The 22,965-nt window shown below is 43.5% G+C and overlaps 1 protein-coding gene across 3 annotated transcripts in view; it reads left to right on the top strand.

The window, feature by feature from the left end:
- Positions 1-22,965, top strand: part of LOC143426932 (unconventional myosin-XVIIIa) — a 55,497-nt gene that overhangs the window by 12,192 nt on the left and 20,340 nt on the right. The window contains exons 1-12 of one of the 3 annotated variants that reach the window (XM_076900677.1): positions 5,890-7,190; positions 9,026-9,214; positions 9,354-9,530; positions 10,170-10,370; positions 10,448-10,600; positions 10,699-11,282; positions 11,360-11,542; positions 11,651-11,913; positions 11,982-12,144; positions 12,221-12,398; positions 13,291-13,449; positions 13,671-13,886. In XM_076900677.1, coding sequence (XP_076756792.1) covers positions 6,228-7,190; positions 9,026-9,214; positions 9,354-9,530; positions 10,170-10,370; positions 10,448-10,600; positions 10,699-11,282; positions 11,360-11,542; positions 11,651-11,913; positions 11,982-12,144; positions 12,221-12,398; positions 13,291-13,449; positions 13,671-13,886 — 3,429 coding nt within the window. In that variant the 5' untranslated portion in view covers positions 5,890-6,227. Of the gene's footprint in view, positions 1-5,889; positions 7,191-9,025; positions 9,215-9,353; positions 9,535-10,169; positions 10,371-10,447; positions 10,601-10,698; positions 11,283-11,359; positions 11,543-11,650; positions 11,914-11,981; positions 12,145-12,220; positions 12,399-13,290; positions 13,450-13,670; positions 13,887-22,965 lie in introns of those variants that run through there. The other 2 variants (XM_076900675.1, XM_076900676.1) reach the window with 2 other exon arrangements.

The following is a 22,965-nucleotide window of genomic DNA, read 5'->3' as shown; positions in this document are numbered from 1 at the left end:
TATGTCGATTCTACTGAAGTTACCTTGCAATTTCTTACATATAGCAAAAGTGGCCGTTCAAACTTGGAATTTTGGAGCGCGTAAAAACGCTTGCAACGCGGTTGGCAGGAATGTCATCGAGATGGAATACAGGGAGCTCGAACGTGGAAAGGAGAACGCGCGTGGCGAGGCCAGGGGGCCGAGTGGTAAAACAGCGCAGAATTAAAGCGTAGGCTTAAGGAGCCGGATCCTTCGTGGCTCGCGTAACGATACCGCTGTAGACAGAGCCGGAGGCCTGGTAGCTGAACAAATCGCCAAGAACAATCGCGAGAGGATTTAATTAGCCGTTACTTTCTAACGCGCCTGCGATGCGATTGCTGTTCCTGTTAACCAGCCAACAGCCAGACCTGGCGTTCATCTCGCTTTCGTGCCTCCTCTACAGACTGTTTCTCTTAATGGAAGATCTGATAATGGATCAATGAGTGCTTAAGATAGTCCACAGGTAACGCTCTGACGAATTTAACGTTCCATCGTGAGGACGATGTTTGAAGTGAAATGGAAAATTTGCTTTTTTAGGTTCGCAGAATCGGAGATTGTACAGGAAATAATTCATAAACAGTACATTAAACGGTAGAGTTGATGTCCGTTTAGACGATCGAGTATACAAGCGACTTTATACGCCGTTACAGCCAACGAACGATTTTGCGAGCGTATAGGCGAATGGAAATTACGGTTCTTCACTTCAAAGAGTTGTTTGCCAACTACACGGGTGAGGAACACTTGAAATCCTGTCGAGGCGAGCGTGGCAAACAACCGGCTCAAAGATTGACGACAGTACTTTAAAAGTTATATTTGGGGATGCCGGGTTATTGCCCTACTTCTCCTCTTTACTTCTACTTCATTTATATTTCCCAACTAGCAGCCTTATATGCTCTCTCGCTCGAAAAATCTTCTTCCTTCGATTCAATGTCTCTTAACCGCCTACTTTGCATTTATATACACGTACCCTGCTTATTCCACGAGATTATTGTTAGAAAATCGCTATTCCAGCCATTCGAAGCACCGCCCAGAGGAGCATCTCGACGAGAGGCTCGCATCCAACGTAGTCGATCCCAACTGCGGAGAGACACGCGTGCCTAAAATTTTCGCCCATACTCTCACGAACTTGCGCAAGCTGGATGGCGTTGTTGAACGAGGAACTCGGCTGTCCTCGCACACACGCCTGCCCCCAGGCACCTACGAATCGTTCCCTAGGCTCGTGTCACGTAACGACAGAAATTGTCCCGCGGTAAGTCGCCCACGCGCCGAGCACACGCTCACGCTGCCGTTTCTCGCCTTTTACCCGTATAATGGGGTCCCTGGCCCATCAAAGAGCACGGTGACGTCCATGTGTCATCAGACCTCGATGATTTTAACGCTGGTTACGAGGCGGAGCCGCGACCATCGCCGTGCCAGCGCGTACCCAACTGCTCATGAATGAGACGGTTATTCAAGACTGCCCCGAATTTTTTACCGACTAGGCGCGCGCTCTGGAAAAATGAGCGACTCTATGGGAGGGTTATTAGCATCGGCGTATTTCATCCGGTTAAAAATCCCATCACAAAGGAATTCTTCAGGGCGATTGAGAAGCCAACTTCCCACGCCTTCCGCGGTGTATTTTCGTTCATCTGTTACGTGTCGCCTTTCAATGCATCATGTAACCACGCGTTTCTCGCGCGTTTTTGCCTGCTTTGGACGCATTTTACCTCTCATTGCCAGTGGGTCGAGAGCAAGCACTAGGAACTCCTGTTGTACAGTATTTTGGTTTGCATTTTAACATAGCGAGAGGATCGCAGTGAGAAGTTTTCAAACAGTCTTCTCCACTATTGTGTTATTCGTCTTCATTATAGCCAACCAGTAGAAATATTGGTCCACTCGTATTTTTAGTCCTTAAGACACAATCTGGTATATATTGTTTCCTATTTTCGTTTCATCTTGGGTTTCAGAATCGCTGGTACGCTTTAAAATCCTTCAGCAGTACGGTTTTTCCACAGTCAATCACCCTGGGAACAATAAAGGTTTATGATAGCTAGAGAAAGAGGATATCGGCATTAAAGGATGTTCTATGAATTGCAATGTCTATAATATAAATCTTAGGTCTGCGTGGCAAGCCTCCAAGAATAACTCGCCACTCAAAGAGTTAAAATAGTAGCAACTTTTCTCGAATACCCGCGACCACGTTCGCGCTCCCTCAGCACGCGGATCGCGTGCGCCAAGACATACGTGACGGGTCTGCGAATGTTGCTTGCTTCATTCTCAGTTGGGGACTTCCTTTTTTTTCTCCTTTTCTTCTCTCTCCACCCGCTTTACACGCGTCGTAAGAAACTCCGCCAGTACTTTTTATTTTTTACGCTCGCAGCTCGCTATGCGCGCTTCCAGATCCTCGTGTATTCAGAAAGTTCGAGCGCAAACAGTCAATTACGATTTGGTTTGGTGCATACAAAACTGAAAATAAAGAATATATTCTGCAAGTATATTAATTTTTTGTACGGGTTCTACAATCTTATTTAAATTTGAACATCGCGATTAGAGTGGATATATCGAATCCAATTCGATATATAATCGAATTCGAATAATCGTACTCGTACCACGTAAATTACTTACCGCGAAATGCTGTTTCTCTTGGCTCGTTCGCGATAGAACGCAGCCTTCCTTATTTCTATTAACATCCGCGCGATAATAAGTTTCATCACGGAGAAGTTCCTGTTCGGAATAATGAAACGCGGCTCGATGTTGTAATCTCGTTTGATTATAACCTAGACCGCGCAATTTCCATAATTAGGAAGGATCAGGCCTAGCAACCGTGTAATTAAACTGTCCCCGTAGAAACTGCCACGTAAGTTGATTGTTTTAACCGCGGCGCGCTTTTTCTCATTGTTCGTGCGCGCGTTGAAAATCAGTTTCACGATATCCTCGCGAAATTTAGGGTACCACCATTTTAGGAAAATAGGGACCTGTTGCGAAATCATGGTGAGTTCAATGTTAAATTAAAAATGCCGCATTCGACATCCATTATATTTATTCGCCATCACTATTTTTCGTTTCAGCTGTTTATACGTGCAATCAATATGGAAACAGTTTTTTCATTACAGATTGTAATACATTAATTAATAGAAGCGATGCATAGGTTATACAGTTAACCCTTTCTAAAGGGTTCGAGGAGGGTCTGAGTATTTGAGGTTATGGCTGCTACTCGTAATTATCTTGATTACTAGTTATTAGATACATTTGGTTTCTATTTATATTCTGAGGTTATGGGTGCTACGGATAGTACTTGTACTAAGATTATTTCTATCTTATTTAATCTGTGTGCGATAATGTTCGTTTTAATCACGTATGTATCTCTGCGTGTAGGTAATCCATATTTGTGCTCTGAAAAATCGTGGATCGAGCCGTCGAATCACGACGAACATACGAACGAGACGACGTTCAATATCTGGCAATTTGTCACGGATTATCAGTAACGTTTTACAGCGGCTGTGTCTATGCACGTTGGAAAAGGGGACGAGGTTATTCGTGGAGTATTAAAGACGAAACCACGTCTCCGGTTGTTTAAGGATTTCCTTTTTTCCCTTCTGATGGTGTTTCTATGAAAATCGTGCTCATTTATGTAAATGGCTAGCCAGCGTTAGAGGAGCCCCTATCGAAGTAAGAGAGGGATAGCGTTAAAAGGTGAATTGGCAGTTTCTTGTTTTACAACGTATCTAATAGTCCTCGTAGCGGTGTGGTGAGGCGTTTCTTATGCAACAGCGTACAGCGAAGTCGTGAAATATTTTCAGCCCGTTTTTGTCTTTGAACTTCATCGTTATTGGCCAATTAAGTGAGTTGTAATTGATGGTCGGTGAAAAAAAAAAAAGATGCAAATCGCGTTTGGAAAGAGCCGTGGCCACGCATAATATTACAGAGTAGGGAAACGTAACTCGGTCGGAATAGATGAATAATCAATTGGTTATTAAGTATTGAGCGGTGCTGGAAACTTACCATATTCGAGTGGCTGGTGGTTCTATCCGCGGCTAATTTGTGTAATGCTCGCTTTTTATGCGATCAATTTCAACGCTGTAAGATTGATAAGGGGAATAACTCATTCCTTCGATGGTCGCATTTATTAATCTCAGTTTATTTTTAAACGTTTCAATACCGCGTAAATGCTAGAAACATTTCGAGGAAGGTATTCGTTATACGTGATGCTGACGTAGTCATATTTCTTCCAGATACGAAATGAAATTACATTTTGGAACCGAATTTCATGTTCTCGTTAAGATGGCTACTGTGCCACGCACATGGAAGTTATTAAATTGAGGATCAAAGGATGTTTGCGCAACTTCACGCGCTTCCTTCGAGGTGAAGGTTATGTCAGCGTAGGTGTGATATTGCACGAAGCGTGCCAACTTAATTGGAGTGTGCTGTTTTCAATTTCACTTTAATTGAACGTCACGACGAATACTATTTAATCTTGAAATTTGGTCAGTATCCATTGAAAATATGCGAATATTTTCTCCATATTTAGATACTGACCAAAAGGGATGAAAATACTGACCAGTAAAATACAATCTTTATTATTTACTTAAATATTTCAATGGATCGAAGTGTATGGTAATTAAATATGGGTACCTGTGCATTTATCAGAGGTAGCAAACCTTATTAAGGCTCGCACAATTGCTCAGCGTTCGACAAATGAACGTAAAGACATGGATCTCTCGTGAACAATGATTAGAAACAAAAGAAATCGAAGAAATAACATTTCCAGGTATCCATACTACAAATCCAAGTCGAACAGAAGGAGCCAAGCTTACTAACGATCCATCTGTCCGTATGATCAATCAATTACTGGGAAAACATTCCTGATCGGGCGGCGTTCGTCGCGTTCGCCACGGAAACGGAGCTGATCGGCTCTTGTAATCAGTAAAATCACGCTGGCGGAGGAAAATGACGAGGACACTCGAGCCCAAGTGAAAGAGCCTCTACCGGAGGACTGAGACGGAGCAGAGAGCTAAGAAGGAACGAGGGAGAGAGAGAGAGAAAGAGACAGAGAGAGAGGGAGAGAAGCCGCGGAGCGAAGAAGGAGCGCCTCAGCCGTGGGAGCACACGCCTGCCTCTTTCGTTTCTTTTTTGATCTGCTTCGGTCTCGAGATACCACCGCTGTCTCTTGCCTCAGTCGAGACTCGGTGGGCTAGAGGTGCTCCTCGTAATGGAGCCCTGTCTCCTCGTCGCGCGCCCCCCACGATTCCTCCTCCGTCCGAATCGAAACGGTCTCCTTCAATCGTCGCGTACAGTTCTTTCAATCTCCGCGAATATGTTTCGTACATTCTGTCCGCAACATTGATTCCTCGTTTCCTGAGCTCTGTTCGATTTTAGATGGATGGCACGTTCGGTTTGTCAACGTTGGGCGCGACGTATGGATTCCGTTTGGCTGTCGTGCGAGTGCGCTGGGATTTGTTGACGAACGCGTCCAGCTGCTTCTGCCGCAGGTTGTTTCCTGGTGATGACAGTTTGATTATCCGTGACTCCTGGCGCATCATCACTGGATTATACGGTTAGAGTGGTTTAGATGGAAGTGATACTTAATAGAAGACCTACCAGTTGGGTAATTTAAGCGGCAGTGCTCAGTGACAGTTTGGAAAATATGGAAATCGAAGTTCGTAAAAGATTTGTAATCTAAGAATGGCGATTATGGATAATAGTTGCATTTAAACCAATGTCGTGGACCATTTCAATGGCGGTACCATAAAGGGATGCTTGCTACTTTGGATACCTTATGACTAGTATCTATATTGTAAGAATAGTTTCATCAGTTTCTATGTTAACAACGAGCAAGATCGAAGAAGAGAGCATTATGAAGTGACACGAGTAAGGAACGAGCAACAAGTCGGCACCAATGATCTAGGCACGTACAAAAACAACGCGCCTCAGCGTCAAGTGACTGGCCAACAAACATCAATTTGGTCCCACACTATCCAGGTACTTCTCCAGCCTTTCCCCGGACAAAAACTACATTCAAATAACATTTTCACTCGAATGCCAAGCCGCATTAAGAGAGACGCCTAAAAAAAAACCCGGTGAAACCCGCGCGAATCGTTCCGTGAGAACGCGGGATCGGGCTAAAAGGAGGTGGACAATTATCCCGCGTGAAAGCGAGCGGGTGGCGGCTGAAAAAAAAAAGCGAAACGCGAATACGAAACGAGGCGAGGAGACAAAGGGAACCGTCGAAGATGCCTCTAAACAAGGACACGGTTGACAAAGAGGCCCTGAGAGCGCATCACCTGCTCCACAGATCGTGCCGCGGCAAGGCACACGGCAACGGAATAGCAAAACAAAGCAATCGTCGCGCGACCATCTCTCTGCCAGCCATCAGGTTCCCAAAGGACCGCGGCTCCGTCAGGTCCTACGACGAGGCGTCCGTCGTCGTGGCGAACGTGCAGAACGCGAGGTCCGCCGGTAGACGGGCCAGCAGGAACGGCGTCAGCTCCTGGGAGTGCAGCGACACCGACAGCATGCACTCATCCGAGGCTGGACAGAACGCGTTCGCGACCATGAATGGCAGCAGCCGTTCGCCAGCCGCGAACGCGTCGATCCGTATTTACTCTGACCAGGCGACGAACGGTGCCGGCGTGAAGAAGCAGGCGACGAGAGCCGTACACTTGTCCTCGTGCCTGTCCAAGGCTGGGACCAGGAGTCCACGGAAGAAGGAGAGCTGGGCGGACACGTTGCGAGTGGGATCGATCGACGACCGGATCAAGCGGATGGAGGAGGGCTGGGATGACAGCAGCGTGATCAAGACGCCTAGAGAGCGGAAGTGGAGGAGGATCACGGCTGAGATCGAGCAACGGGTGCCTGGTGTTGGCAAGTCAGGGGACCTGAGGATCCTTGGGCTGAGGGGCTCCACCTTGAGGAGTTGGAGCAACGGGGCGCAGAAGTGGAACCGGAAGAACGTCTCTCAGAGGAGTTTGAAGCCGATCGAGGACATAATCGAGTGGGAGGAGATCGTCGAGATGGCTTTGGCGAAGAAAATCGGCCGTGGAAGGGGGAAACGAAGGTCGAGGGACGGCGAGGACGTGGTTGACGAGGGCGTCAATCGTTGCGGCGCGGAAGGTGAACCGGCGAAGGGCGCGGGGGAGTGCATGAAACGCCTCGAGGTGCTTCTGCAGAATACGCTACCGCCGCAAACGGTCGAGGTATGTCGTTATTGGATCCCCGAGTGTTTATGCAAATTTCATGTCCTCGCGAATGCAACTAAAAACACGGGAGATAAGTTTTAAGGAGGCACCAGAGGCTTGTCGCCAATGGATGAAACTTTGGTCGGACCAAATGATAGTAGGTTACCAGTGGATAACCGAAGATACCAAACGGATACGCTTATTGCATTATGAAGAACTGGAATTCGATTATTTATGATTACTTATTCACTTACTATATTTTTTGTAGTTCCATAACTGCATAGACATCCGTAATGTAGACGTTATTGAGCTGTCTATGGAACGGAGAGCTCGTGCGGCTCTTTACTCGCATGCAACGCTCATGGAAATGATGGTTGCGCAACGAAAAGGGGATTCATAGAGTCGATGAATGCCGCTATTGAGGATCGGCAAATTAGATGTTTCGTTTGTAGCATCGCGCTGCGTTTCGAGGGCATTTGACCTACGCTGTCGCTGGTAAATGTCCAGACGCTACAGCCGACTTTGATGTATTACTGCAATATTCTGAAATGCATCAATAATAATCATACGTTGTAATTAACAGCGGACGCCTGTTGTAAAAAATGGAGAACCGTGTAGTATCTTAGTCTTGCTTTTATTTCAACGTCCCCTCGTCAGTCGCACGCGCCTTGATAATCACTAACGTTGCGTGTATTTGCAGATTACTTGCCGTGCAATTATCAAGTTTCCATTGCACCCGAGGAACGCTCGAGTAGTTCTTTAAATCCTTCTCTCGACGTGTGATTATCGACGGTGAACAATTTCCACGAGTTAGCCAGGAAATAGGGACTGGTTGTCGCGCAGCGGAGAGAGAGCACAGAAAAAAGGGCAGAGTGGCAATGGTGGCGGTGTAATTTTCTCATTTAAGATCTCTCGTCCCCGAAGGCACGTTCTGTTTGTTTCATAAAACAATGCGACCGAAGTTGTAACGCGGTGTGTGCCTGTGGCGGCCCTCAGGCCTGATTCATGGTAATTTATTACCAGGAAGTCGTTCTTACACAGCAGAATGGTACGAGTCACCGCGCTTTCTAACAAAACGCGCCGACACGACCCGCGGGAAATCGATACGCGTCTGCCCTCGTAGCTACGATTACTCCTGCGATCCGCGCGAAATTGGCAGAGGTGTTAACGAGCCGACCAGACGGCGTTCGCGCGTTCCCTTGCCGTGAAAAATTAAGAGTGCAAACGGAATTTCATAATTAACGCTGGAGGAACTTGAAAGCCACGCGTCGAGCAAGGCCCCTTGAAACAGGCCACAGCAATGACGCGATGTTGTTTCTATTAGGAAAAAAAAAGAGAGAACGAAGGCATAGACGCATTAGAGCAAGTGTTTTATCAATGGATTTAGTACGTGTTACATATGTGAAAATTAATTGCTCCCTGAAGCGTTACATGGAGTGGTTTATACCAGCTATTTCTTGTAATCGAATGTTTGACGATCAAGGAATTTTCCTTGCACCACAAATAGCACGTATTCCATTGCTACTAAAGTATTTCTATGTTGCGTTAATTTTTCTTAAGTTTACCTTCTTTTTTTTTTTTAATAAAATTCGTTTCTTTTTCTCTTTTTGTTTTTACTCGAAAGACACTTGGAGAGGAAAGGAAGAACGTTAAGGTAACACTGACAAGCCTTGAAATATTTCATCAAGTATGTTTATTTGAGAAAAGACCACGCGTACAGTAAAGTTGCTGTTGAAAAGTTTACTTTTATCTGAAATTTTTATCTCGCATCGAGAGATTAATTTTGTAGCACAATCACTTCCCAATCATTCATGATATATGTATTAATACAATTTTTTTTTATTGATAAACAGGCACGATCGGAGGAGCATCTGGCACAAGAACAAGCATGGATGAGTTCCGAGCGGATCTGGCTGTTGCATCGAGGTGGTTTCACCCCCGCGACCAAGTGTGGCCCAGCAAATCTGGATACAGGGAAGCTGAGGATCCGCCTGACCACTTCCGGTGAGGAATTGCTGGTAGACGAGGAAGACGTTGAGAAAGTACGTATCAATGTGGGTGCAATCTGTTATTATACGTTCGAGTGCCATCGCGCGATCAGAAGTTACAGCAAAGAAAAAATTTGTCGCTGTTCCGACACAAGTAGGTAGAGTAAAATGAATCGTTTATTTTCTTTTGCAGGCCAATCCCCCGCAGTTCGACAAGGCCGAGGAGCTCTCGCAATTACGTTTCCTCAATGAATCCTCTGTTCTCCACACACTGAGACAGCGTTACGCCAGTAATTTAATACACACTTACGCGGGTGACAGCATGATCATTATCAATCCGGTGGCGCCATTGGCCATTTACTCGGAAAAGGCAAGTGACGTTAATAAATTGCTCTTTTTTCCTCCTTTTTATTACTTAGCGGAATCATTTAATGGCTTCGCGTTCCTTTTCTCCTGCCTTTCTTGCTATCGGTTTAACAGCATTTCTTAATTAAAGTTTTTATAACCAGCATTTCGGCTCGCTTTACTCTTCGAGCGAAAGGAGAATCGTGGAGTTTATTGATATTTGTTCGAATCGGAGTTTTAATACCCGCGTATAAAACATCTTAATTATCTATTTGTTACACGCACGGTGCAGAAATAGATTCTGATACGTACACTCCAGAGCAAAGCTAGAGGAGACACACTTGTTTAATTGTAATCGATGCTTGAAAGAAAATTGTGGTATCAATCATGTGTTTCACTAAATATTATATACATTCTGTTTTGTATCCTATTAGAACATGTCTGGCCAATGATTCAGTAAGTATCTCACCAAGTAACGTTAAGAAGCAACTATACACTCCTCACAAAATAATTACGAAACTCGATTTCAACGATATGATTCCTTTCATACAAAAAAAATTCGTTAGAAATGGCAAGTGTCCAAATACTTTTGAACAGGAGTGTATATTCGACGAGAGAAGTTTTCTCCAAATTATATCGCTTACTTCTTTCTTTATCTTTGCAGGTAGCGCATATGTTCAGAGGATGCAAGAGCGAGGATATGCCACCTCACATTTACGCGATGGCGCAAGCAGCCTACAGAGGGATGCTAGCAACTCGAAGAGATCATTCCTTGGTTTTTCTTGGTCGTAGCGGATCGGGCAAAACTACAAACTTCAAACACGCTCTTCATTATCTTGTATTAGCTGCGGGCACGGTTAACAAGGTGGGCAACAAATTGTACATTCAGTGCACTTCGATATTTAACTGACTACTAACTTCAATCGTCTTGTATTTTTCAAGATTTTAACCATCGAGAAACTCAATGCCCTGTTCACAGTCCTAGAGGCTTTTGGAAATAGTAGGACGCACATGAACTCCAATGCAACACGTTTCACGCAAATTTTCAGTTTGGACTTCGATCAGTCCGGACAGATAGCATCGGCTTCTTTGCAGGTAGAACAATAGCTATAAAATAAATCGTCCATGTCAACTCTATCTATCTAATGCTAATTGCGCTACCTCGATACTCTAACTTACCTTTCGCCCATCAGGTATTGCTTTTGGAGAAGTCGAGAATAGGTAGAAGGTCGAACGGTGACCCAACTTTCCACGCGATTTACCGTTTGCTGGCAGGCGCAGAGGGTGCCCTCAGGAAGGAGTTGCACCTTACTAATCTAGTCGCAGAGAACAATGCGTTCATAACGCCTCTGCAGAAGCACGAGGACAAGCAGCGCGCTATGGTCGAGTTCAATCGGATAGTGGCCGCGTTTAGGATCCTGGGAGTGTCCGAGGCCGATGAAAAAGTCATCTGGCTGGTCCTGGCTGGCATATATCACCTGAGCTGCGCTGGTGCGGTTAAGGCTGGCACTAGTTCGCAAAGTCGGTGGCAGTTCGCGAGAGTCGAGTGCGCCGAGAAGGCTGCCACGTTGCTGGGCACCAGCGTCGAGGAATTGAGTAGAATAGTGTTTTCTTCGAACGGAGGCGGTGCTGGTACACCGAGCACTCCGAGGCCAGCTCTACGTACGCCCAGTCCTACGGAGTTGAGCAAAGATATCATGGGTATGGATGCCCTCGAGGGCCTCCTTATTGGTCTTTATTCCGAAGTGTTCCACTGCGTGGCGGCTCTCATAAATAGGTATGACTTTCTTTGTGGAATGAAGTATGGATTAGTGGCGAGCAACGATGGTAATGTTGCTTTTTATGTGCTGATAGATCCATATCATCCTCTGTGCACACAGTGTCGTCTTTGTTACTGTGTGACTCGCCAGGTTTTCAGAATCCGGCGTCTTGCGGACGACAAACTGGAGCCTGTTTCGAAGACCTGTGTCACAATTACTTGCAGGAACGACTGCAGTTATTGTTTCATCATACAACGCTGGTAGCACCAAAGGACAGGTAAATACGGTGGATATCTTATTCTAGTTAACAGAGACACGGTTCTTTTACACAGTACTCTTGTTTAGCCCCTTTCGAGTAATCGGCTCGTTTGTATTTTAAATGTAGGTACGTTCAAGAAGGAATTGATGTAGATTACGAAGACGATTGCGACGAAGATGGAATTGGCTCGTCTCAGGGTTTGATTTCGCTGTTAGATCGTGGAAGTTCACAGGGTGCGACTATGTTGCGAACTAGCCAAAGTGACCTTAGCGGTAGTAGGCAAATGGAACGAAAGGGTCTTCTGTGGTTGTTAGACGAAGAAACAGTGTGTCCTGGCGGTAGCGACGAAACATTCTTGGATCGACTGTTTTCTCATTATGGAGATCGAGGTATGTATCAGAAATAAGGATATATCACCCCTTTTGTTACTCATTTTGTTCATTTTTCTGTTACGCAGATCATCAAATATTGCTGAGAAAGGCTCCTGGGAACAATCAGTTTGTTCTGCAACACTTGTTGGGTACTAACCCTGTACTCTACACAGCAACAGGATGGCTTAAAGCAACTCGAGAAAATCCTGTTACTAAAAGTGCCATTACAATACTTCAAGAAAGTACAAGGTATTCGTTTCTGACCATACTTATACTTTTTCTTCTTTAAGTGGTTATAATACAAAGTATTTTCTATCGATATTAGGGAAGACGTCAGCATGTTGTTCGTCAGTGCACGTGGAGCTGGAGTTTCTGGGACTCTGTGCAGTTCCATGCCCGGGTTGGTGGAAGGCTCGCAGTCTTTACGAAGAGCTTCCAGTATACGACGAACATTCACTGCCGTGAAAAGAAAAAATATCTGCCTCCAGGTCAAATTCACCGTTGTAAGTACAACAATGATAATGTCACTTTAAAACTAATTACAATCATCATATTTTATGGTAAACTCCAGGAACCTAATGTTCTACAGTCGTCGTAAAGCCTGCGGATTTACTATGCACGGTCTCCATAAAACTTAAGGACCTTAGACGAATCACGTTCCATTGTCAGAATATTCCAGCATTATAAAGCACTTAAATAATTTCAAACGAAATCTTGATATACCCTCGTATCCTCGTTTTCACGTGCTTTCTGCGAAAGCGACTAGTCTTGTGCATCGAATACCTTTGCATTATCAAGTAATACCATCTTAACGATGTACCGTCTTCAATGTGTTATCTTATGCCCCTTAATCGTGTCTTATATTATCCGGTTAGCGTAATTACGCAACACGAGATTAAAAATGCATTCTATACATTATGTAACAGATAACGCAGCGTATAACACGACGTATTACTTCATCTTTCATGTACGTGTCTCGTGTACTTGTAATTATTTAAATTCGCGTTGTACACTCTGAACAATCCAGATGTTCGTCTGACAACTTCCCAGATTTTCACGAACGTGCACGCGTACATGCAAGATAAGGTCATATGTCGTGTTACATATTACCTTATCTTAAAACAGCGGTGAGTCAACTGACGCGAGTTTACGAGTAACTGAAACCAAACTGGTTTCTCGTTTTATGAACGGGAGATACGCGCTGCATCGAGGATGTTCATTGAATTGAGATGCACGCTCTTCTGGTACCACATTCTGATTTTATTACTCACGTTCATTATCTGCTTCTGCATAAGAAAGGCAAGACGCTCGATGTACCTCGAAGGTTCACCGCAAGTTGTTTTCTTTCTTTCAATGCGAGACAAGTATAAAGGATACGATGTAATTTTGTTACAGGATGGATTGATCGAGACACTGAGAAGAACACGAGTCAAATTCGTCCATTGTATACTGCCACAACACAACGCCGGGTGTACCGACAATAAAAGTCTGTTATCAGTGAAATCGAATCAAAGCGAGGACAGCGTTATCAACGTACCTCTTCTACGATCACAGGTAAAAATTATCTTCGCTTAATCACCAATTTAGAATGTTTCATTCCTCCTGAAGGAAGTTCAAATTTAACGACGTCGTAACTAAATAACAGCACGAGATACAGCATTATTCTGGACAAGAATAAATTAGAGAATTGCATGGAAGTGTTAAGGATAAAAATTTATGTATACTTAAATACCAGAAACAGCAACACCATTGAAAAGCTGTTATTTATGTCACAGATTCGTGGAAGTCAAATAATTGATGCGGTTCGACTACACAAGGTCGGATTCCCCAAGCATATGGCCTTATGCGAATTCAGAAGACGATTCGGGTTACTATCGAGCGACGTGAACACACGGCCAGGTAGTCCAGTTGCGGATGAACGTCGAGCAGTGGAAGATATGATGCTCACCGTCGACGTCGATCCAGCGCTGTATCGAGTTGGTCAGAGTCAGGTAAGTCACGTCTACTCATTTCTACTGACAAAAAACAAAAATACTAACAAAAGACAAAAATTGCTCTATCTAATGGTATGTACTGGAAACTCGCGCGTAGATTAACTTAGAAAACTCAGATGGGTTTGAGATCCGTAAAATTTCTTCATTGATGCTCGAAGGCATTGGCATGATCGTGCGAAGGAAAATTCCGTAGTGTTCCGCGTTTAGATGGTATCCTCGATATTCGTGCGTATCATTAATTACCATCGACGCGTGCAACAGTGCCTGATAATTAGGAGAGACCCTCGAACTTTCAAAGCAATCAGATTATAGTTGGCATGGAAAAACCCATGCTGAAGGAAAGTGTTCCACCTCTACTAGAATGGTTTAGGGGATGACCCCTCTTCTCTAGGTCGTCCTCCAATAGGGCTTCACACGGAAAAGCGACGCGAGGGATTAATCAGAAAAAATTGTCAGTTGTGAGAGACAATTCATAAGACAAAGCGACAACAAGCTTGTTATATTTATGAACTTTCAATTAACGTCTTCTTAGCCCTGTGAACAACCGTACATAGTGCTCTCTGACTGTTCGCGTTTGTTAATCAATTTAGCGGGCAATTAGTCGTGAAAAGAATCGTGTGCGTAGCAGTGAACGTGTGACGGAGGAATTGTAACTGCATTATTTTGGAATCGTGGCACAATGATCATGGCTCGTGTACATGTATGTACATCTTTTGTTTTTTCTTGTTAAGTTGTGAATAATAGAATCTTTTGTTTATTGATTTAATATTGTTAAACGTCCAGAGAAGATCGTAGGAAGTGTTTACATTCTGAAAAGAACACAGAAATTGGACACTTTCAATTTCTACTAACTTTCTCCTATAGTTCCAGTCAACTCTTATTATTCATACCAAAATAAGCTTCCTTAAAAATGATTTTTGAAGCGCATAATTCATAACACGAAAGTTCTAAGTATACAGCGCCGTTTATTTATTCCTAAAAAAAAAGTATCTAATTATAATTCTGAATTTCTAATAACTTTCTCTGTCCTCGTCAATGTTTTCATTTTTCTATTCTCCTCTTCCAATATAAATTTCTAATAATACCTTCTAAATCATCTCATAAATAGCCGTAATTAAGTTCCACAAAAATATCCGCTCGTAAAGGCAGCCTGTATAGTCGTATCTTAATCCAGTTTATTTCTGTTATCCAATACTATTACCCGCGGTGCGTTGACTTTTAAGTGTGCAGGCAATCATTTTATATACTTCTTTTATCTTTACCTTCACCTTGCCCAACTTCCGCGTATTTGCTCAGTCTTTCTCCATTAAACGTTGCGCATTGTTTTATGCGGCGCATGAGCATAAAACCGCTTAACTCGCGTAACAATAACGTTACGTCGAATATCGACCTTGTTTCGAATTCCATTCCCAGTACTTATGCGCTTCTGTAAATAATTCATTGTAATTCTATGCGCGCCACAGTTTGCCTCGTCCCTTTCATAGCGTATTATGGAATTATATGCTACACTTCAAACGACCAAACGCATTGAATACAATATAATTATTAATGTTGATTGTACGGTGAAAAAGTAGAAAGACAAGCATGCATTAATGGGAGGTGCAAACATCTATATTCAACTCTCACAATTTTTTACCCCTCTTTTTCCGAGACTTTCAATTTGTCTCTCTTGATGTCAATGCATTTTAGTAATGATCGCATTACCAGAGTATCATATGTATCTTTCACTATGGTAGAAGCACTTTCACTTTTTTCCCTGCCCGCAGCTATGCTTTTACTTGATCTCTCGTTATCAGAACCACAGTAATGGCCTGGTGTGTCGATAACGTTATCTCAGCATAAGTGTAATTACTGTATTTAAATATCAATGCGTGATATAAATGCGTGTGCGTACAGTATTGATCAAAAGTTTTGACATCAAAGAGAGAGAGACAGAGAATATAATAGACTAACATTCTTCGTCTGCTTTTTCTTTATAAAACAATTCATTTTTTAAGCGCATAATCTCTAGCAATAAAGCAATTCTTCTCCTTTATTAGACTACTGCCTAAGATATGTGAACCATGAGATGCTTCTGGTCAGTCGAATCTTTACAATAAATTCCAACATCGAACTTTTATAGAGCGAGCTAAAACGAACGCGAGGAAAAAGTAGATCGATCGTTTGCGCGATTTACTTGTGCGTAGGCTCGCCGATCGAACGTGAGAATTTCGTTAACCCGTCGCACGGCAAAAGAAAAAAGAAAAAGAGCATTCGTTTCCTCGCGAGGAATCTCTTTACGTGATTTCGGTCAACTTTCTCCGTGAATTCGATTCGTGGTCTCGTCAGCGTGTACATAGCCAGACATCAATATCGACGTAAAGGCGATCATTAATCCTTTGCACTCGAGAAATTTCTCAACGTTTCCTGCCATCGGCTCAATATACAATTAGCGCTCTCCGTGGCTGCAAAACACAATCTATTCTATACTTAAGCTGTCGACGATAATACAATTACTCTACAAACCTTCACTCTGCGAATCCGCTAAAAACTTGCAGCATTGGAACGCACGATCCGTTGCAAAATGCTAGCAGTTTTCTGTAACATTACGGAAGCAATGGAGAAGGTTACATTTTTTCTAACATCATCCAAGTTCGTGTAAAGCGTACGATTACAGCTAATTTCTTTTAAATGCAAGGTCAATTCGTTCATTTCGAAGCATAAGTTCTTTTACTGCAACGTCAATTCGTTCATTTCGAAGCATAATTTCTTTTACTGCAACGTCAATTCGTTCATTTCGAAGCATAATTTCTTTCACTGCAACGTCAATTCGTTCATTTCGAGGCATAATTTCTTTCACTGCAACGTCAATTCGTTCATTTCGAGGCATAATTTCTTTTACTGCAACGTCAACCTCCCGAAACGCGTCCACGCGTTTCGAGCCATTAGATGCCAACGCGCGGAACGGAAGCGCAAGTTACCGGAAATTATGGGTTATGATAACCTGATCTAGATCAGTGGTTGGTACAGATGGAAGTTTACAATCTTTCTATTTATTCAGAGAAGCGCGATCGACGCGCAGCCGCGCGGTTACGCCGCACGGCGTTTCGTAACCATAGATTTCGTGGCAATTACGAGCGTGGCCCTGTTTCCTGGCTAGTCGAGTCGTCTTCGCTCGCCGATTCCCGGTGGAAATCGCAACCGCGACAGATGCGATTTGTCGGTGTCACGCAGAATTGCGTACACGCCGAGAGTTAACCGCAATCGCTATTATCGACACTTCTTTTTTCCTCCTCCTCTCGCGACAGAAATATAGTACAGCGAGATCGAAGCGGCCATCTTCAAGGCGGTACTTACACGCGTTACAAATGAACGCTTAATGCTTGCTTTCTACGCGACGGATTACTATTGTGCATCGCTTCCTCGTAACGTTACCGTGAAAGTAACGCTTCTGACTTCTCATGCTAATTTTCCGGTTACGATATTAACCAGAGAGGATATTATCCTCTGAAGTTTTTCTTCGTCTGCAAATTCATCGTATCGACGAGATTTGCGATTAAAATTACGGATTCGTTTAACATAAAGCAAGAAAAGTAACAATAACGAATACCAATAAGTATTGCTACCAAAGTCGTTTAAAAGTTATTCGAATTTAAAATCCCTATCAACGAGATTTACGATCACAAATCAAGTAAGAAAAGTAACAAGAACAAATACCAAGTATTAAATGATTCCAAAGTATCGCTATCGAAATTGTTCAAAAGTTATTCGAATTTGAAATCGCAGTAGAGCGCGTATTAGTCCACGAAGATTTACAGACGAAATGACTGGCTTTCCAGAGCACGCTGCCCACCAATCGCACGCTTCCGATCCTGTCGTCGACTATCGATCGACTGTTCACGGTCGAATTATCGATTACGAGCGCAAGGTTAATTTCGGAACCCGCGAGTTAGGATCGTTTAACCGCGAAAGTGCAAAAGGGTCGTACAGTCGCCTCGCTGGGAAAAAGGATGGAAAAAGGAGAGAGAAAAAAAGAAGCGACACGCGCTAGTGACTTTCTCGTGGCCCACATAGAAATCGTTGCACTCCTCTCGGAGCCCTCTCCTTGTTCAAAGAACACGTCGTTGCCGGAGGCCTCGTCGCGAAAGTGTTCCACCTTGCGCGTACGTCTCTTTTCTTCTTTTTTCACTCAGTTTTTCTCCCTCCTCTTTTTTCTTCCTTCGTCTGCTCCTTTTTCGCCAGGCACGCCGGTTTTTTTTCTCTGCTCGAGAGACAGCGCGTGGTCCAATTTGCTCCCCGCGGTACGAGCTCGTGCCGACGAATTAAGGGACACGGAAGCTGAGGGAGATATCGTATCTGCTCGAACATTCCAGGAATAACCGATGCATCCACGGCAAGCCATTGATCATTGCCAGCGTAATTAATTGTGCTTTTATTTCAGTGCTCTGGCACGAATAGCCGACGACGAATGCACGCGCGTTAATTATTATGGATTCCTTTTTGCAACGTGTTCCGAAGAATACGTTTTACCCATTTATTTGCTGTGCACCTTGGCTTGGAATAGCAGGACTGTGGGAATTGATGAACGCGTGGAACAGTCATCGGTTTGTTTTGTGAATGATAAATTTATTCGTCGCGGATTCTTCGTTTAGCGGCAAGAACGTGTGAACCGCTGACGACGGGACTGGTTTGTAACTTTATGACATAACTCGTCTATAAAAAGCACACTGTGTATAAGTGCATGGTATGTTTTGCATACTGTATTCACGGGGAGCTGTATAACTGTATACCAGCTCTGATTGGAATAAGCGCGAGGAATTGTAATTGCGTAACTGTAATTAAGCTTAATTGGGGACGAGTTAAATGGGAAGACACCGTCTGAGATGTTTTCTGGAAACATTGCGAAAGGCTTGGCGATATCTATGGTTACGTCGGGTATAATTGTAATTAACAAACGGTTTTACAATTATTTAATCGCTCAACCAGGAACCAGAGAATCCGTCGCGATCCAGTCTTCTTCTCTCGGCCGCTTGTTTATTCGTTGAAATGTAAAATCGTCGACGTTAATGCTTATTATACTAATGGACGAATAAGTGTGCTTTTTGCGACGATAATGTCGCGCACAGGTAATGCCTGTTGCGAAAGCATGAATAAAACGAGGCTCGAAAGCCTCTATCGTAATGTATGCAATTCTGTGCACACGATAATAACTACTTTCGCAACGAACGTTTAGGTTCTGTTACGTTACGCTGTATCAGCCGTGTTCGTTTTTGTGTCATCTTCAAAGCGAAACACATTGTTTCTATTATAGTATTCTGTCGGCTCTCTTACCAAATTGCTACCATATACGTCCAAGTGATAGAAAGAGGTCAACTTGTGGTATTCAATTTTAGATCTCTCCTTTGGATTACAGTTCACGCAGAATTGCGATCAAAAAATGTATCGACTGCTTTTGGGATATTTAAATCAGTTTCTACGTAGCTGCCATCTCCTCTGTTTAAAGAAGATAGCTGTCTAATATGGTTTTGAACGGCGGTGTGAATCTGTAAGCGTTCATACATATCACCATTTCAATGGGTCTACACGGACAGCCGTCAATTGGTGTTGAATCAAACTGTCGTTGAATGCCTGAGTAGAAACGGTTCTGAATAGAATAAATTTAGAAAGTATATCATAAATACCGCATAATGCCACGGAAGTACAGACGAGGTGAGTTCTCCAACGCGATCGCCACGTAGGAAATGTTCAAACGAAGAGTAGAAAATTAATTTGTACGTAACATATTTTGTCGAAAATTGCTCGTTCTCTCAGAGATATCGTGGTTCTATTTTCTAGTTAGAAAGAGGTGGTCGATGGAAACGTAAAAAATTTGATCCACTTTTCCAATCGCCCGTAATAAACATTACGGAAACGTTTCAAGAGACTCGAGCAATTTCTGCAATAAAAGAAACGTTATCGCAACATTTATCAAGACCGTAGTCAACTCTCTGGAGTCGTAAACTGTTGAGACGTCGATAAAAGAAAAAAGAAATCCGTTCCGTCGTACCCACAGAAATTTGTGTACCGAAAGGTTTAATAGGACGTTGTACTTGTTTTCTCTTCCGGATACATCAGTCAATATGCGGGTTCGCTTAAAACGGCCCACGATTCCACCTGATCTTTACGTGTCAACGATATGCATTGTTCGTTTCGTATGCTTCCTCGTTCGGTTGTGCAATAAAGATGCAAATTCTAGCGCTAATAATAACAACAGTCGACGAGACGCGTTGCGAGTAACGTGTTAACTGAAAATTGACCAAAATCGAGAGACACGAGGCTAAACATCGATCGCAAGGATGCCCCATCGTTCGAACAGCATCGTCACTGATTAAATGCACAGCCAGGAGTCACGAGTCCCAAAATAATCCGGAGCAACATTTCCACAGCGGAAATGTGACCGTTGATCGCTCGCCCGGTGTTCAACGCGTGTCTAGCATCACGAATAATTCGGTTCCGTCGATCTCCAGCGAGCGAACGAGATAACAGAGCGTATAAAGCGAGGCATCGACAACTGCAACGGTACTCAAAATGCGTGCACGTGTCCAGACACGTGCAATAAACGATGGAACGCCAAACTGAAGGTAAACACACGCAATTCCTTTTTCCTTCTCGAGCAAAACAACTAACGCGGCTCGCCTGCGAATTGTACCTAGGCATGCAGTCATCGAGAGCCAATCGTGATCGAACAGGAACGCTCGAGGTTACGAATAACCAGATTTCGACTGCGAAGAGGAGAACAAATGGCAGAGAAAATAGTTTGGACGCAAATGCTTAGCAACAGGTGGAATGCTCGTTTGGCAGAGGGCAAAAGCTGGTTCTCCGCGTGGCGCCAATGCCTCCTGAACGCCCAGGAAATCCATCGCAGACTGGTAACAGAGAAACGCGACGTGTTTTAATTCAACTGGCCATCGTGCTAGGTCAGGTTCGCACGACAAACGCGGTAACTTGCTGGGATCGTGATCGAGATCACGGAGTACATTGGCGTCGTCTAACTACCTTCCTAACTGCACGCGGCTACGTGGATTGTACTACGTTCAGAAATGAACGGGAACGGTTTCGGTTTGCAATTGCGCTCTCGTCGTGCTGAACGATCGGTCTCGAGCGATCCTTCTTCGCAGGAAGTTATTTGTTAAGATAGACAACAGCTTTGAAGATCACTGATATTAAAGACTTTTATTGAGATACACATGTTTGCATGTTAGAAAAGTTTGGAGAAATATTTGCAACCGTTTATGGAGGTATTGCATCTTGTCCAGGAAGTAGAAATCCACTATTGTAATATATCTTCCAAGTTAAACTTGGGATGCTTCTCGCATCCTCAGATCCTATAAAACAGTTGCATATACGCATATTTATTATACTTATCAAAGGTTTTATCGAAAAAACCAACGTCTCCTTGGGAGTTTATTCAGAAATGAAAGTTCAGTCATGGATATTTCCTACGCTAATCTGAACAATGAAAATTCATCGACGTGGCCGCTGGATCGCGGTATTTCCATGCGAAACGGCCGCGTACCTCGCTTTTTCCCATCTCTTCAGCTAAAACTCGAAGTCGTCTATGAAAGATACAGTCAAATGATGAGAAGGAATGCGTAGGATACAAATTTTCCGCGTTGATTCCTCAAAGGCTGTTCAGAACGGCGCATTCGTATCGTCCGAATAATTTCATGTTCGTCACGAGGCAGCTGCGAATCCTCTGAATCCACAAAAAGGCGGGAACGAGGGTAAAACAAATCCAGAAGGAAAACGAAAGCGATTTATACTTAGCACTCTTTGAAAGTCGAGTCAGCGCGTGGATACTCAAGTACAAATGTTTCAAGTAGTCTTTCTCAAAACATCAGAAGCTCATTAATGTCATTATTCTTCGTATTAGTTTAGTCTGTAAGAACCAGCCCTCGAATTGCCTTTTAAAGATCGTCGAACCGCCGTACACGTGGAAAACCCTTGGCGTCTGCAATTTATAATGAATTTCTCCCACGTGGTGGTCGTTCTTCCCCTGCCGGAAGCGGATGCGGAGGAGCGGTTTCTTCGACCTTTCTGTTATGTCGTTCGCTTTCGTGCATCGACTTCAACTGGGATCTCCTCGCTTCCACCGCGTTAGCTAATTGCACGCCAGTACCATTTTCTCATAACATCTCCCTTACGCTTCCCGCGTGGCGCGCGTAACCAAGTCGAGCTAATTAATTAAAACTAGTATGCGGTTAATCCGGCTCTCTCTCTGATCCGCCACCCGTTTAGGGACTAACCTGTCGCGTTTCTTTCGCCTTCGAGGAACGATGGAAGGGAAGCGGAACTGCCGTCGCTCGTTTACGGAGGCTAGAGGCACATTTACAGCGCCAGATCCGGGTATCCCGTCGCGTATAGCAGATTCCAGAGAATTGACGCTGAACAGTATGCAATAATAATAAACTATTAATAATAATATACCTGTAACTTTGTAGGAAATTCATTTTTCGTCAAAGAGTTAGGATTGAAGTAATAGAAACGAATGAGTGATCCAACATAGATTTGTAATTGTACTATTAACAATTCGTTGGGAATTTGAGGTAGATAAAAATATTTATCTTGCAATTCTTTAGCGGTGTAATGTTTGGAATCTCAATGTAACGCGAGATCGCGTTCGACAAGATGAAGGATTGTCCACGTATGTCGGACCATTTCTTTAAAAAGTGAAAAGGAATCTCGTAATCCATCGCGTCAGGGAAGAGCTGTTAAAATTAGCATGAATATCAATAGTAACCCGCGTGGAGTATCTTTCATAAAGTAGACACGAATAAAAATGCGCTTGTGAGCGAATGCACTTTCACTTTTCACATTGAATCTGATATTCTCTTCTCTAAACTCCTTTTTCTTTTTTTTTTTTTCTGTTTAAGAACCGATCATTCGTAGATCTTTCACTTGTCTCGTTAGCTGCGAACAGACAGTGAAACAGTTCTTATTTGGAATACGCGAATTCGTTTTGTTCGTAAATTACACTTTCATACAAATGTTTGTTTAACTAAACTCGTTGGATGGTTATCGATACTCGATTTAGGTACGTTATCCATCTTTCGTTCAC

The sequence above is a fragment of the Xylocopa sonorina genome, chromosome 9 (assembly GCF_050948175.1).
Source record: "Xylocopa sonorina isolate GNS202 chromosome 9, iyXylSono1_principal, whole genome shotgun sequence".
In the NCBI taxonomy this organism is placed as follows: domain Eukaryota; kingdom Metazoa; phylum Arthropoda; class Insecta; order Hymenoptera; family Apidae; genus Xylocopa; species Xylocopa sonorina.
Note: the sequence above shows the minus strand (reverse complement) of the source record. Positions and strands in the feature narration are given on the sequence as shown.